General features: G+C 42.2%; 2 protein-coding genes across 2 annotated transcripts in view; both read right to left on the reverse strand.

Annotated features, from left to right (window-relative positions):
- Positions 1–16: 16 nt before the first annotated feature.
- naglu (N-acetylglucosaminidase, alpha) lies at positions 17–10,743 on the reverse strand. The gene is made up of 6 exons (XM_041974207.1): positions 10,266–10,743; positions 5,421–5,568; positions 4,690–4,836; positions 4,486–4,571; positions 2,653–2,909; positions 17–2,467 (listed from the first exon to the last, which is right to left on the reverse strand). The coding sequence occupies exons 1-6, from the start codon at positions 10,655–10,657 to the stop codon at positions 1,263–1,265; spliced, it is 2,235 nt and encodes a 744-aa protein (XP_041830141.1). The 5' UTR covers positions 10,658–10,743; the 3' UTR covers positions 17–1,262.
- Positions 10,744–12,732: 1,989 nt separating this feature from the next.
- LOC121632586 (signal transducer and activator of transcription 5B-like) overlaps positions 12,733–16,837 on the reverse strand; it is a 36,362-nt gene continuing 32,257 nt past the window's right edge. The window contains exon 19 of the mRNA XM_041974206.1: positions 12,733–13,798. Coding sequence (XP_041830140.1) covers positions 13,777–13,798 — 22 coding nt within the window. The 3' untranslated portion in view covers positions 12,733–13,776. The remainder of the gene's footprint in view (positions 13,799–16,837) is intronic.

Here is a 16,837-nt window from a genome sequence, read left to right on the forward strand (position 1 = left end):
ACACGCAAACAGAAACTTAACATCACAATGATTCCCATATTAACAGATTCCACATGTACAGGGTTGCTTCAGCCCCACACCCACCCTGGTTCATGTTAAAGTCCTTTTGGTAATCAGACCGACTTCCTTATTATTAGCAGCATCCATCCAGTTGTCTTAATAAAAAAAATACACTGATTATTTTAAAGGAAAGAAAGTAGAGGCTGGGTTGAAGGCACCACACCAGAGGACCAATCACCGCCAAGCTGCGCTGCAGGTTTAGGGTTTAGGTCCATGTCAGTGTTATCAGAAGTATTTCTGACTTTAGAATCCAGAACCACATCCTGATCCAGAGTCCTGATCCAGTCCCCACGGCTGCTTCTCTGTCTCTTGTAAACTTTAGAAATGATCTTCATCAGTACCTCATTTCCAGTCCGGTTCTTCTACCTGACCATTTTCAGAGAACATAACTCTGACCTATGAATCATTCAAGCAGAAAACCGTTTCCTAACTCAAGTTGTGTCGACACATAACAGACCACTTAACAAAGAACCAGTTAACAGGCTCTTTAGGCTCTTTGTTACAAAGACGCATCATTTGTTCTGTTTATTTAGTTGATCTGTGAAAACCAGCAAAGGTCAGATAGTCTGACAGAAAACAGGATTTTAGACTAAAACTTTCTACAGCAGACTAACAGGATCTGAAAGGGATGTCCTGAAGAAAAAGGAACAAATCCAGCGAAGACCTAAACCAGGACCTGAGAGATGCATCTGGACCTTCAGTTGATCCTTTTACTGTTGGCCTAAGCCTCATCAGAAATGGTCTCCATGGAAACGAAGAAAAAAGGCATGCCACATGACACCAGAACTAGACTGAAAATTACTGCCAACGGGTCTGATGGAGGGACGGGTCTTCCCCAGAACCCAGATCTCAAAATTACTGAATTAGTGTGGCTCATCTGGACAGAGAACAGAACAAAAGGCGGAAACATCCAAAGAAGAGCTTTGGAAAGTCTTTTCAATGATCCTGGTGATCTATTCCTAGAAAGTCCTTCACAGATGCTGGAGAAATAGTTTGAACACGACTAAAAGAGAGGAGAGAAAACATGTTGCAGAGGTTGAGAAATGAGTCTGGATCAGGACTGGAACAGAAGTGCCTGTAAGGTTAAAAGGTACTGCTAAATGGACCATTTCCCAGTATGTACAATTAAATTACAATCAAGAGACGGAGGAAGACATTCTTCTTGCTGTGACTGGAAACAGTTTTTTTATAATCTCTGCTTATTATAGTGTCTTCAGCGCCTGTGGATAGTACTTGAGGAAAATCCTGTAGGCGATTTGGTAAGTGTCTCCCTGAGGTTTGGTTGGGTATTTCCTCCCATTGTAGATGAATCCCTTTTCCACCTGGAAAACTGCTGTGTTGAAGGTGTCCTGATGGAATGGTATTCCACCCTCCAGACACTCTACCAGCATTTGGACAAACAGGCCCCATCGCTGGGCATAGTAGTCCTCCATCAGGCCACCCCACTGTTTGTTGGCGTAATCCAGGATCTCTCCGCTTGGCCCCCACAGAGTGAGCTGGTTTCTGGCGTTCATGTCGTACAGCTGCGCCTCCTTCTCGTCCAGGCCTTTGGACTGGGCCTGCTCCAGCCACGTCCCCAACAGGAAGTTAGGGTCGCTGTTCAGCAGACGACTGAGTTCAGGTAGCAGGTCATAAATCAGGACGCCTCCTGCAGTCAGCAGATCCAGCATCTTTTTATTCTGGAAGGCATCAGCGATGTCCTGGTAAAAGGAGGTTGTTAGGACCTCTAGGACCTGCCGAGTCACATCCACAAGATCATACCGGAAGGTCTCCTTGGACATAAGAGAAGGAGCCGCTTCGATGAACAGTTTCCAGCTTTGAAACAAGTCTGCCGTTTCGTACCAGAGTGCGGTGTTGAGGTGAAAGGACGGCCGGCGGACCAGCGGGCTGTGGTTGTGGTTTCTGTAATGCTCCACGGTGCAGTTGTAAACGCTGGCGAACAGCAGCTTCCAGGCAGCCGCCAGCTTCTCCTCTGTGCTTCCATAGCGCCGCATTGCATACAGGGAAACCCACTTGGCCAAATTGACCGGCTCTTTGCGCCACGCCAGCTCGCTCATCAGCTCATAAATCACAGGGTTCTGCTCAATCCCCTCAGGCGTCATGCCGATGCCCACCAGGGTGGAGTTTGGGAAGTTCAGGGCTTGGAAGGGCCCTGAGTTGATGCTTTCAACTGTGCCAAAGAAACCGCTGTTGCCTCCAAAGTTGTGCAGCATGCACCAAATGAAGGGCTGGCCGTAGAAAGATTCTGTCCTGGAGAAAATGGGCTCAGTCTCTGCAAACAGATCAAGGACGATCATTCGTCCCAGGGGCACGCCGTGCAGTAGAGACTGGATCTGTAGTGGCTGCCAGAATGTGGAATCACTGAAGAACAGCCAGCCTTGCATGAGCCAAATGGCTTTGGAGTCGACTGAAAGAAGGAAGAGAAGGGAGAGATTTGGATTAGAGTCAAAGAGAGGACAGTTCTTTTATGAACTAAGAGGCCTTCTGTGTAATAGGTCACCCATGGGCCATTAAACTGGGTCAATTATTGTGTTTGTATCCAGAAATATCAGCTTGTAATCAGATGATCAGGACGGTCAGGTTTTAGCTCACCAGCAGTCATGGAGGCAAAGATGGAACGGCTGATAGCAGACAGGTATTCGGGGTCAGAAGAAGGCGGAGTCATCTCATTGAAGGTGTCAGTGTTGTAGATGTGATCTGTCCCAAACATCTTCACCACCTGGGATAGGTAGAGCGACCCAATGCGGAGGAACAGCGGATCCCGGGGGTCTAAGATCAAGGAGCACGAGTAGCTGCAGTTGAACTGAGCCCAGGGTCCGAGTTTGGTTACGTTGGCTCCAGGATAGAGTCTGGATAACACAACAGAAATAATAAGTTCTGACCCAACTACAGCAAATATGATGTGAGATGAACCAGGGACCGGATCCGGCTACTTCTAGGTCTTTCTTTCTTTTTCAGCTTAAAAGGAAAACCACTTGTTTTTACTGTTTTTATCCCGAAACAAGTAAAAAACAGACACCTCTATTAGATTTAGTCCTGTGACCGGTGTTCGCTGTGATGACCATGTCATAATAAATCCATCCAGAATGAAATATTTCCTGATTTCATTAGAAAATCAAACTGATTTGATGTGTTAAGGAATGTTTGTGTCCACTTGTATCCATAGATATGGAGCAGCTGGATGGAGAGTTTATGATTGGAAAACAGTTTCTTCCAAGTATGGGCGCCACAGTTTAACTCCCAGATATTTCATTAGAGAAGCTTTCAGTGATTTTATGCTGCATTGATGTAAAATGAATGTATGAATAGATATAGCAGCATAAAGGTCGACCAGAAGAAGAAAGCAAAATTTATTACTAAGATATACTAACTTTGTAGAAATAACACACAGATCAACAGTGACCAAGCCTTTTCTCATCTGCATCATTCTTTCAAGTCTTGGCTTTCAGGAGAAAAAATATTGTTATTGAAACAAACACACAACAGAAACTATTTCCATGTTTCCATTTTTCCTCATTTCCAGTTATTCCTGCTACTATTTACCTGCTATCCTCACTAAACCAACTCCAGCTCAGCTGCTTTGTGGCGCCACCGTGCATCAGAAACGTCTTCTTGGCTTTATTCCAGCCATAGAGGAGCTTTATTTTTCTTCTTTTCACACACACATAGAACTTTCTGCTCACTGGTTGATCTTTGGCTGCTCCTGATTGGACGTTACCGTCAATCTAAGCTCTCTGATTGGTGGAAAGTCTGACAGGAAGTGGCTTCATCATCATGTCCAGGTCTAAATAGAGGTCTCTTAGCAACATAGTAGTGATGGTGATCTTTTTATAATGGAATGTGATAAATAAAGCTGTTATTATGGATCATTGTGGATTTACCAGATAGAGTCTCTGAATAAAAACTATATTTAGTGGCTGGATTAAAAACCTTCTGGACAGGATAGAAATCCCTGGAAAACTTCTGTAGATCAGCTAAAGGGTAAAATATTCATCACAGTTTACCCCACAGAGCTACACACTGCTGCTCCTGAGAGACTGACGATGGTGGAAGACATAGATTTAGGGGAGATCTGCTGGATTTTTAGGCTTAAATAAATGTTCAAAAATAAATATTTGGGGTGGCGTTGGCTCAACTGGTTGAGCAGCCATCCCATGTACAGAGACTACACCGTACTGGAGCAGCTGGCCCAGGTCCGAGTCCCAGCCTGGGACCTTTGCTGCATGTCATTCCCTGCTCCTCCTGACCCCCTTTCCTATCAAGCTACTGTTGAATAAAGGCCAGTAGGGCCAAAAAAATCATTAAAAAACAGAATACTCATGATTCATGTTGAGTCTCTGAGAAAACATCAACAGTGGCGCCAGGATTTGTATCAATGTCTGTATATAATTTGTTTTAAGACAAAAGCATTGAAGGATGGGTCACCTGAGAATTCCTCTGGGAATGTTTCCGGAGAAGGCTGGCAGCACAGGGATCATCCCGAAGGCTCTCATTCGCTCCAGGATCTTAAACTGCAGAGGAACAGGAAGAGGAGTCACTCCACACAATCAGTTTATTTAAATCGATTTCTGACATGAAAACTTGGAAATGAAGAGATTATTGGTCCCAATCCCGAGGAGCAGTCAGTACTTGGAGATGCAGCTGATTCACATGCCAGGACTGAGGCAGAGGACCACCAAACTTGTACATGTTGGCCATGCGGTTCCAGGCCAGAAAAGCTGGTCCAGTGAAGAACTCTTCAATTTCTGACTGGTTTAATCCCAGAGAGCGGTACACCTGCAGGTGAGACGAGAGGTTGACATCCAACAGCATCACGTCATGAACCAGCTTCCTGCTTCCATCCTGATCACCAGAGGTCGAGTTCCTCTAGACCAGTTCTGCTCCTAAAGTCTGACTCGAACCTCACAATTTTCTGTTTCTGCATCATTATGAGCTAAAACATCACATTTTTACACTCTACTTTTAATCATCAAACTCTGTAACAACCACAATAAACAACTCGGGTTAAAGTTTCTCTTCTTCTTTCTCAGCAGGAATCCCTGGATTAGAGTTCTGCTGCTAGATGACCCTCTTTCCTGTCCGCTCCACCCCCAACCAGTCCAGGACGACGGCTGTCCTTCCTGGTTCTGGTCCTGATGGAGGTTTGGCTGTAAAAGTGCCTTGAGATGATGTTATTCTGAATTGGTGCTGTATAAATAAAGCTAAATTGAACTGTACAGAAAACCACTTACAGCTGCCATGTTTGCTATTTAACATTTCCCAGTTCCAGTCTGACTTTCCTTTAGAAATGCACCTGTTTGAATCTTATAATTCACATTCATGGATAGTTTTAAAAGCTCAGACATGTTTTCTGTTCGTACCTCTTGCCACAGGACTTCCTGGCCGGTGAAAGCCAGCGGCAGGTTGATTCCGTTCAGCGCCATCCAGTCGATCTCTCGCTCCCATCGCGGCCAGTCCCACCACACAGAGGAGTAGCTAACAGTGCAAACGTTCTGGTAATACCGAAATCTAAACACAAAACAGAAACTTTGTCACCACATTCGTTCGTTATGTCATCACACCGTTGTGTAAAAAACAGTTGTTTATGATTGGTATTGTCATCTTGTGGATGTCCACCACAGCTGTTGTTTATTTACTTCCTGTTAGGATACCTCTTCCATTTCTTGGAAACATGGAGGAGACTCTTGTCTAATCTCTTGCTCCAAGATATAATATAATGCTCTGACACGAAAAAAAAAAGTAGCGCAGTGTTGTTTCTTAGCCTCGCTGCATGAAACGGTTCCAGGTATGTACATTATAAATGTCAGTGTGCCATCAACACCAGTCAGAAGCTCAGCGTTTAAAAGTCCGAAAGTTATGAAGTATTGCTTTTAAACCTTAACTCGACCGGGAGGTGTGAACAACTGATTAGAAAGAAGGAGGAAGTCCCAAAAACAAAAGCAGTACATAAATCTGTGTTGTTTCCTTCATAAAACCGTGTTGTATTATGTGTAAAATGGTGTTTTTACCTGGTCAAATCTATGTAGTATGTTATATATTACATTCTCTTTTCAGAATTACAGTTTCCTTTCAACACATCATGTAATGAGAATAATTTGTGTCAGTGCACCGCGGGGAGTGTAAAACCTGGAATTAGCTGCAAACATAATTTTCCTCCATGCTTCATCCTGTTGTTGAACTGGTGTTGTACTGGGAGGTTATTTGTCCTTCAGCAAGAAGTTCAGCTCCTATCAATTTAGGACAAACATGATGTTTCACCTTCTCATCACAGCCACTGTTTTCATGAAGAGAAGCTGCAGCACGTTTAACAGAACCAGTGCTGGATGCAGTTAAAACACCGATATGGGATCAGAGAGTTGCAGCTTCAGCAGCAGTTTAAACTCTTCCTGTTCGTCAGATGCTGAGCTGCAGCTGATTAATCTGGATAAAACCACAAACACGACTGATTATTTAATTTTATGATCCGGTAGATTTCTGAGAAACTGATCAGAAGTCAGATTAACCTGATGTTTACATGTTAGCAGGCCTGATTTCTACATGTCTCCGCAGGAGGTCACATGACCAGGTGGATGTGTCGCCACAGCTTTTTTCCGGACTTTCTCAACTGTGTCTGGCTAAAAGGAACTTATAAACATCCTCCAGGTGACACGTCTGCAGCTCCTCTGTCTCTACACTCATCAATAACCGTTTCTTTATTTTCCTTCATATTCCTCTCCCCACTCAGACACAGTCGCCCCAAAGACAAAACTAATCTTCGACAGGTGAAAACGGGTGGTTACTCGCCTAATCCGCTGCTTTTAAAATCTTTCAAACTTTTCTATTTTACTTAAATTATAGGACGGTTTGTGTCTTTCTTAAGAGCAAAACGATCATCTGTTTATCCGTCATTCACCGTGTGCTCTCCTCAAGTTTACCATCCTCTGGGGACCTTCATTGCCAATAAAGTCCACGCACAAAAACTGCTATAAAGTCATCAAACATCAATAATTTTTCTTTTATTTCTTCACAAATCACTTAAACTACCTGGTGAAAACTACCAGACATTCAACCATTTTTAAGATTTAAACGCTTTAAATGCAGTTTAATTATTTAAATTATTATTTATAAAGAAAAAACATGAATTGTTTTCTGTACTTTAAATATCAGGGAGGTGGGCCTTCAGTGGTGATTAGAGTCTTGTATATGTCAAAGACCAACAGCAAAATTTATTGGATTATAGTAGTAATTGTTGTGGCCAACAGTGTAAAAACCAGCCTGTTGAGGCTGTTTCTGCAGACTGATGAGACGACAGCCACTCAGCTTCGACATGACATGACACATTTCTTTACACTGTGATAACCAGGAGAGACCAGGGGTTACTGAAAACTCATAAATCTTTAGATAAACCTGGTTAGAATCATGGGAATCTGTCATCTCCCCCAGAACTCACAACGGTGGGGGGCCGATAAACAGTAGATAATTGTGGGGAAGGGTCCTTTAAAGGCTCTGGCCACAGAGCCAGTGTTCACAGAGCCCACCAGAACAATGAAGAACAATGTGCAACAACACTCTGTTTGTCATGCAGCCGTGGGCTCTGCTGCCCACCCCCCACATCATTAGACCCAAACATGCAGAAAAACCTGGCATGTTTCTGTGTGAAGCTACATGACGGTTTTTCTGTGAAACGTGTTGACCACGACAAGACTCAAGCGCTCTTCATTCTGCTGGACTTTCTGAGGTCGGGTTAGATCAGTTGGCACGAGTCCGATGAACAGCAGCGTGAAAGCGATTCGGTGGGAAAACATTTTCAAAGAAGCTGTTTTGCTGACGCAGTAAATGTGCAGAGCAGCAAAGAGGAAACACTGGAGTGTTTACAACCACAGCAGACAAGTTTCAGTACAAACAGAACCGAGAAAGACTGAGGCAGGAAAGTTTCAGCCAACTACTGGAGCTCAGATCTATTTCATTAATGACAAATACAAAAGAGGAGAAGTTTTACTCTGCAGCTTCTACAAGGCTCAGACCGACTAGAGTCTGATCTGAAACAGAGAAAGAACGGAAACCGGTTACATTTAATGTCTGAAAACAAACTAAGTCCTAAAGAACACCGACAAAGTCTGTATGAAAACCGACACAAACTGAATGGAAACCAGTTTTTATAGAAATCAATAAAGTCTGAATGTAAACTGTCTGAAAATAAACCAACGAAGCCTTAAAGGAAATCACAAAGTCTGAGCCACAAAGTTTCAGCAGAAACCGACCAAAGGTCAACATGAACCAATAATGTTTTATTGGAAACTGATAAAGCCTAAACAGAGCCCTGGTCAGGTCCAGAGCCCTGGTCAGGTCCTGTGCCCTGGTCCGGTCCTGAGCCCTGGTCCGGTCCAGAGCCCTGGAACTCACCGGACATTCTGGTACCAAATCAGAACATTTCCACAATAATAAATGTCTTACGTTGGTTACGTTTGAACAATTTCTCGACATTTGTTTCTAGTCACACTCAGACCTGTACCAGACTCTGCTATCGGAGGAACATTCACTTCCTGTTCACCTGAACAGATAGCCAGAGGAACCGGTCTTTTATCAAACCAGGAACAGTAAAAACTGAACTTCACTCTGAAATGGTTTCAGCATAAAATAAGTATACGGGCTGTGTCATATGACTATGTAATCTATCCAGCCATCCATTTTCTACACTCTTTTAGTCCAGTACAGGGGGCGGAGCCTAATCCAGCTGCTACCAGGTACCTGGAAAGGTCATCAGCCCTTCACAGAAGAACCGCTCATGCTCAGAGCCAGCAGCTGACCTAGGATCATGTGTTTGTAGAACCTGGAGAACCCACCTGCAGCCTGCCATGGGGACCTGGGAACACATCTAACTAATGAATTATCTCCAGGAACAAATTGCTCATGATCTGACCTGAAACTTGGGTTATCTCTACATACAGTCATAGAAATACGGAACTCTTTTTTCGAAGGTTTCACATGTAGGAACATGTCCCTTCCAAAATCCAGCAAGTCGTGAGTTGTTCCATCACCCAAGCAGCGGAGAGACCCCGGCTCTCCATCTGTAACAGGGTGGAGGTTAACTCTAACCCCTATAGATGCTACGAGTCCCACCTTATAACCTTTTTCAGCCGGTCTGATTGGCTTTGCTCTTTTGTTTCTTGTTAACGTGGTTGACTGTCCCTCACTCCGTTTACAGATAGCATCTCTGGTTATCGTTAGTTAGCATCAGACAGTGTCTGCAGTCAGAACTTCAGGAGGAAATAAAAGAAAGGACATCAGGAGGTATTTTAGAACTTATTGTAGAAGTTTAACCACAAAAATTATTCTCCAAATGTTGATTCATTAATAATGGTGATAAAAAAAAACAGTCACTAAGCTAAAAAAAACTTCCTCGACATGAATCAGTTTTATTTATTTAGGTGACAGAATCAAATCTGCAGGTAGCTCAGAGAGAGGAGGCGATGATGAGGAAGGTGGTGAGGAAGGTCAGCCTTAACACTGTGACTTGGCCTAAATAATTAAATTTTTAGTTATTTCATACTGGTGTTTACCTGACCTTCATATAATATTGTACAGACTAAAAAAGACACAGGGAAAAAGCACCATATTGTTTTTAACTAAAATTAGAAAAATAATTATGGAGAAAGTCATCATTCCCTCTAACATCACAAATTCTATGCAGCTGCCGGGAGTCCAAATAATCACATAAAGGTTTTATTTTTCTAATTACAGCTAGAAGGATGACGATAAGACATCATGCAGACATGATTTATTTTGTGTTTATAATTCTGTCTGTTAATGGTCATGTTTTGGATTTCTTGTCTGTGTGATTAAAGAACATTTCTGTGATGTTGATTTCACCGAAGTACAAACTTTTCTGGATAAAACTGATGTGAAACAAATACGTCAACAGATGTTTTCACCTGGTAAAATGACATAAAATAATCATGGATTCGGTTTAAACAAACAACAGAACTAACTCTCTGTGGGACATTTTTAAGTTCCTATCAATGTAATGTATTTAATTAAACTTACCTGTTCCTCACCAGGTGTGAAATGACAGATTTACTGAACAGAAACTAAAATTCAAAATCAGAACTTTTCGTTTTCTCTCATCTGTACCTGAAGATGATGTTTGGAGTCATTTATAAACCTGTTCCTGGACCTGTTCCTGGACCAGTCTATGGACCTGGTCGTGGACCAGTCGGAGCACTGACCTGTGCGGGGTGCTGATGCGCAGAACTCCGGACAGCTTCGGAAGCGGACTCGGAACATCCATCTGGTTCCCGGACCAGGAAACATGGCAGTTACAGAAATACTTCAGGTAGTTGTAAATCCCCGACGCCACAGCCACTCCTGTGCTGCCTGTGGCCACGATCTTGTTGTTTTTGGTGGACCTGAGCTCGCACACGTCCTGGCTGCTGTTTGAGAGGCTCCTGTTGACTGACACCACGAACTCCGTGGATCTGTTCCCGAGCAGCCGCTTCAGGAGCCCCGCCACGGCTCTGCCCTGCGCCTTGTCTCCGGATCTCGGACTGATGTGGTCCAGACTCGGAAACTTCCCGACCGCAGACGCTAAGAGACAGAGGAGCAGCAGAACCGGAGACATTTTGAGCCTGGTTCGAATGAAACCACCGTGGATCAGATTTGAAATCAACTTTATTTCTTCATTAGTCGATGAGCAGGAAACGCTGCGTCCTCGCCAATCAGAGGCTGAGCTGCGGCCACCGCCGAAACTCTCAGCCAATGAGAGGGCGCCCTGTCTGTGACGCTGCTGCATATGATCGCTCTGTCATGTGAATCTGTCATGTGACTTTAGGAAGAGATTTCGGAACTAAATTCACCGGTAAACACCTGAAGTCCAGTGACCGAGGTACGAAATTCCCAGAAAAAAAAAGAGGAAGACGAAAGCTGCTGAATCGCAGGAATAAATTTCTTGTTCAAATGTTTTTTTTTCTTTCAGTAACTGATACAAAGAACATAATGTCTTCATCATGCAGAGCCTTTCTTCATGAGGCAGATGTAAAACATGATAAATGACCAGAGTGGATAACGCTAAAATAAAAGTAACAAACATTAAAGTTGAGAAATGCTTTTGGGTTTGTGCTTTTGGTAATAATTAAAATTGTTTAACTGTTTAAGTAAAGAAAGGGAAAGTGGCTTTCAGTTACACAAATGATTGTGCACCTTTGTAAAGAAAACGACAAGATTTACTAAATGAACCTTAACGTGGCCCGTTTCTCTATTAGCCCTATGAGCCTCAACCTGACCCCTTACTGGGTTACTGGATGGAAGAAATGGTATCATCTAAGGCAGAAGGCAGGTCTTGTTTTACATCATTATCCATTTTATATGACTTTATACACTTTATGTCATGTTTAGAATTGTTTATGCACTGTTTATATTTCTATTTATACATTTTTCTTTTTCTTTTATTAATTTATTTCTAACACAGCAGACGTATACAAAACAGACAAGACAAAGTAGTAGATAGACGTACAGAAACCTATTTTTTATGTAACGTACATTAAAGTGTATGTACTAAATTATGAACATAAACTTGCCTTGAATTGCCAATTATAATTTTGTGTAATGATTTATTTATTCTCATTGTTAAATGTCCATATTTATTGTTATTATTTATTTATTTACCTTTTTTAAAAGTCCAGTGTGTAAGAATGACTGACATCTAGTGGTAAAAACAGGTATAGCACAATAGTGAATGTAAGATGTTCAATGCCATTGTGGACCTAGTGGCCTCAGGTGCAGCGATGACTTGGCTCTATCCCAAACCGCCCCTACACAGTAATGGTGCGTTCCAGTTGTCTCGGAATTCCAAGTGACCGAGAATATGTGATGTCTTTACCAGGTAATCGGCGCTCCAGCTGCATCAACCCGTAAAAAATGGATGCCTCCAAAACAGCCAGTTTGTGAGCATCTGCAAAGCTGTATAAAACTAGAAATTCACAAACGCAGTGTAAAATGTCACCATGAGAACCGCAGTCAATTTCGTCCCAAACCAGGTAATGTGGAGGGCGAGTGGAGACGCTCCACACTCACAGCGAAGTTTGCAGCTGGTGCGACGGCAAAATGGAGGAAACGGCCTTCAAATGTGAGTTCCACACATTTCCTGCATGTTTCTCACACCGACAGAAAATCACAAAATAAACCTTTTGAGATAAAACGAAACTAGCAAACCTGATGTTGACTGGATGGAAGCACATCATTCATTTATCATGTACACTTTGTGATTCACACAATGTAAAGCGCTTTGGGTGCTTTGAAAAGCGCTATATAAATCTAATCCATTATTATTATTATTATTATTATCATCAGTGTTTGTTACACACTTCTAAACACGTGTCCTAGTGTTGCTGTCAGACCGGATGAAACAGAAACGTCTGCATGTTGAACAATGTGTGTGATTATGTGACAAACCCTCCACCAAACCTGTCGTCTGATTTATAGTTAAAACTATAATTTAAATAAAATTATAATTTTATAATTAAAGAAATGATTTAATGAAAATCTCAAAATGCAGTTGAGCGGCTTGTTGTGCTTCTTAAAAATATATTTCAAGTAATAATCCTTTTTGAGTCAAGTTTAAAGAAACTACAGTTAAAAATCCATAGAATATATATATATATATATATATATATGTGTGTGTGTCTATGTAAGTTCTAATTATTAAGTGACAATAACAAACAGTATAATGTAGCACTTCCTGTGTCTGAGCACCATGAGGCTTTAGTGTTTTTCGTTGCAACAACATTCAATATTCCCTTTCAGAACTGGGCTCCGCATCTTAAAGTAATATTTTATCAGAAGCTCTGGCAGGCACACCTTCTCAAAAAGTCTTGTGCTTTGTGGAGACGAGCTTCCCAGAACTCTGTCTGGAAGGACGCACCTCGATAAAGTCCTGCTCTTTCCAAACAACCGGGTCGCAGTGATTGGACTGAGTTACAAACCCTGTGTCTGAATCTGTGGTTCCTTTTTCATATGAAGGTCATTTTCTGGAGACAGTTGGAGACAAAAGTCTCTTCCCTTCATGCCCATTGCATGCTGGATGGTGCATGAACAATACTTGAAGGAGCATTTCATTTCCAGGCAGCCCTTCCTGCAGCAGTCCCACATAGTGGGGCCATCCAGGGAAGCGCCAGTCTCTGGGACATTGCTGTTGTTGATAAAACCACATGACTGAACTTTCAGGTTTCTGTGGTGTGCAGCTCTGGATTCAGCGTAGGCCTTTTTTAGCATCCCCCTCATGACTGATACTCCACCTGGTCTGGACAGTTGACACTGACGTCAGTGTGTGTGGGTAACACACCTGTAGCATCTACAGCTTGCATGTTTAAGGCTGTAATTCTGCTGCTACTGTAAGTGAACCAAGCAGATGACTGATGCTGCTATCTTGTGTACCTTTCTACGGCTGCTGCCTGTTCAGCAGCCACATTTGCAGCATGTTTGTGCTTCTCACAATTCTGAAGGACAACCGACAGGTCACTGGCATCTAAGCTGTCATCATACAGGTATGTTAGCGGGGGGTGATGCAGCAGCTCTGTGTATTGTCTGTGGTACTTCTCCATGCCTGATGACCCAACAGCCCTGCTATGATGCAGTAATGTCTATGTGTACAGGTCTCAGCTACTCCCGCCATGCAGGTGCAAAGGCCACTCTCTACCTTCCCAGCGCTGCTCACAATGACCCAGGCCTTTAGAGGAGGCTCGTTCAGTCTCTGTGAGAGCATAACCTGTGAAGATACAAAACAACAGTTTATGACAAGAGCATCAGATGCAATTCTATCTGTTTGTCCGTCCGTCTGTCTGTCTGTTAATTATTTATTATAATTATTAATTAACGCTGTTATTTGTTTGTTATCGCGTGTTAACAGTTTTTTGTTTGTTTTTTTCCTAAACCTCTTGCTACTGGCTCTGAACCAGAGGAATCTCATGCAGACGCTGCAGTCCAGGCCTCTTCCTCCATGTCTGGTCCTGCTGTAGTGGTGATGATGTAATCAGGAGAGAGGGGGTTTATTAAAATGAAGAGACATTTTCTATCTGGAATTTAAGAAAGAAGAAGAACCAGTGTTTCTCTTTGTACCTCAGAACCCATGCAGATGGCAGAACATTGTGATTTTTGGATGGAAACTGCTCCCAAAAGACAAAGCTATATATATATATTTTTTTTTTAGCTAAGTGTGGTTTTATCCTGGTGGATAGAAGTTTTGAGGCCTGACAGCAAAGGCGAGACATTTTCTTATTATGTTTTACAAACGCAAAACATAAATCGGGCCTTCTTCTGCCTCTGGTTCAGTCTTGGTCGTAGTGAGATGAAACTTCCAGCTGTGGAATCTGAGATGTGAGCTTTCAGTAGAGGAGTCGTTTGTTCGTGTTCATGGGGAAACATCATCTGTGTTAACATATGTTTTCGAACTTTATGTACCTGGTCTTTTAATTATTGTTGTTTCAATTGTGTTTGTTGGTGATAGAAATGGTTTTACTGAGCTCTTAGCTGAGATTCTCGACTTTGTGGATACCAACATATTTACGGTTACATTTACAGACCTGACGTTACACCCGGAAACGAGATGTTAACCCTTAACTCCCGGTAGTAGAGGCTGCAGGTGCAGAGGTGAAGCTAAACAGTCAAGCTAAGAATAAAAGTTTAGAAAATTTATAGGCCAGAAATGTGGATAATGAAGCAGTGAAGCTGCATGGATGGAAGTTATTGTGCATATTGTGAATATTTCTCTCTCCTCACCCTCTAGAAGCTGTGAGATTCTCATCCTGCTTTCTGTCTGTTCACCTGATGCTGATATTCATCACATAATGTTCCTTCTGTGTTTAGAAGGAAGCAGCTTCACAGATTTAAATTCATCCTGCTGACTTTTTACCTTTTAGTTAGTAAATCCTGAACATTTCATCCCTCTTTTTCATAAATATTTGATTTTATTAATATACATGAAGAAATATGTTAACTGTTGCTGTTTAAAGAGAAATCTGCTGCTGTGTTTAGTGCAGGGGTCTGCAGCCTTTCCAATCCAGAGTTATTTTTCCCTTATCATTTTAGATAAACATCTCTTAGAGGACATTTGTCGTTTTTTAAGAACCACATTTTTATTTATAATAAAGAAAAAAAAAAGAAAAACATGAAACTTTTTCTAAAAGAAGACAGACTTTCTTTCCTGAGAGATATGTGGAAATGTTTAAAAAAAAAAAAAAAAAAAAAGCCTTTAGTTTTCAACATAATGACAAGAAAAAAAATAAAAAATTAAAAAGAAATAACTGGAACTCTTAGTGTCATTATGTTGTGGAAATCATGGCAATTATTCCATGAAGAAAAGTGAAAAATTGTTTTAGAACCTGCATTTGTTATAATATCTGAAACATAACTGGAACCATGACTGCTTTAATGAGCCAGTCGCAGTTTCACTCTACTGGCTGGCTTTATCTCTAAGACAAGGAGTCCTGAGGTCCTCGGAGTCCTGTGGTCCAGAATTTAGATGCATCACCGAGGGATGATGAAGAGGAGTGCAGAACTGTGGTGGTCATGTGGTGCAGGCAGAACATCTGCTATGTGGCAAAAACTAAAGAACTAGTTGTGGACATGAGGAGGTCCAGACCACCAGTAACCCCCACTTCCATCAGTGGAGTGACTAGTCAATAAAATGGACTTCACCAGAAACAGAGATGCAGTTGTCTGTTCTAAGGAGGAGCTCCTGTCTGCTTTATTCTATCAGTAAAATACAACTTACAGCTCATATGAAATCTGGTTTAGTAAAGCGAAGGAAAACTAGAATGGAGACAAGAAGAAACTGTTAGATACCTAGTTTTCAAAAGTCTAGTTGTAAACATCCAGGACAGCTGTAACAGTAATTAGATATGAGGGGGCCAAAAATAATTCATTCATGGGCCGGATGTGGCCCGCAGGCCCCAAGTTTGACACGTACTGTAGATGGTAGATGGAAGTCTGAGAAACATTTTTCTGAAATTGTTCCACAGTTTAAGAGCCAGTTTGTCTCAGATTGGTGAACCTCTGTCCATTGTTCCATCTGAGAGACTCTGCCTCTCTGAAATGCTCCTTTTATACCCAGTCATGTTCCTCCAGGTGTTTCTGGTTTGTACCAGTTACTTTTCCAGCCTTTTGTTGCTGCATCAGATTCACTATCTGCTCATGTTTTCATCACATGGTGAAACGTCTCAGTTAAAACATGTGCTATGTTGTTGACCTTCTACTGGGAATAAAAGATGAGTTGATGGGATGTTTAACAGTCCTGACGTTGTTGGAACTGAGGTTGTGGATGAAGCAGTTATTCTGGTTAACTCTATGAACGGTCCAAAATTAAACCAGGTTCTGAAATCATCACAGCTGGAGATGAAGGCAAACATGGCACTATGACTCCACGTCAGCCTGGACGCAGAGCTGAAAACAAACCTGGGTTCTTGTTCTCCATCAGTGATTTCATGAAGGGTTTTCTTGTAAATGATTAAACGTTCTTTCCAGACTAGACCAGTTCCTCCTCCTGTGGTGACGCTGCTCAGCTGAACATCAGCTGCCCAGACCCACACCTGCTCCACCTTCTCCACACCAGTACCAGCTTCCCAGGAGACCAGAGGTGATCCAGTACCGTGAAAAAGTCCAGAGCCACCTCTCATCCCCACACACTTCTCATGCGAGTTCCCTCAGAAGTAATAATGTGACAGAATATACAGAATAAAAGTCAGAAAGCAGTTTCTGATTTAACAAAAACAGGCAGTAATATTCAGTTAAAAGCTGCTCTGGTCCAGAC

The sequence above is a fragment of the Melanotaenia boesemani genome, chromosome 21 (assembly GCF_017639745.1).
Source record: "Melanotaenia boesemani isolate fMelBoe1 chromosome 21, fMelBoe1.pri, whole genome shotgun sequence".
Taxonomy (NCBI): domain Eukaryota; kingdom Metazoa; phylum Chordata; class Actinopteri; order Atheriniformes; family Melanotaeniidae; genus Melanotaenia; species Melanotaenia boesemani.

Bases quoted from the DNA above. Each gene is read 5' to 3' on its own strand.
- naglu (XM_041974207.1), bottom strand. From the start codon at position 10,657: ATGTCTCCGGTTCTGCTGCTCCTCTGTCTCTTAGCGTCTGCGGTCGGG. The intron at 4,572-4,689 runs GTACTGACTGCT...GTTCCTCTGCAG, and splicing joins TGAATCAGCTGCATCTCCAA to TTTAAGATCCTGGAGCGAAT. The intron at 2,468-2,652 runs GTGAGCTAAAAC...TCCTTCTTTCAG, and splicing joins CTTTGCCTCCATGACTGCTG to TCGACTCCAAAGCCATTTGG.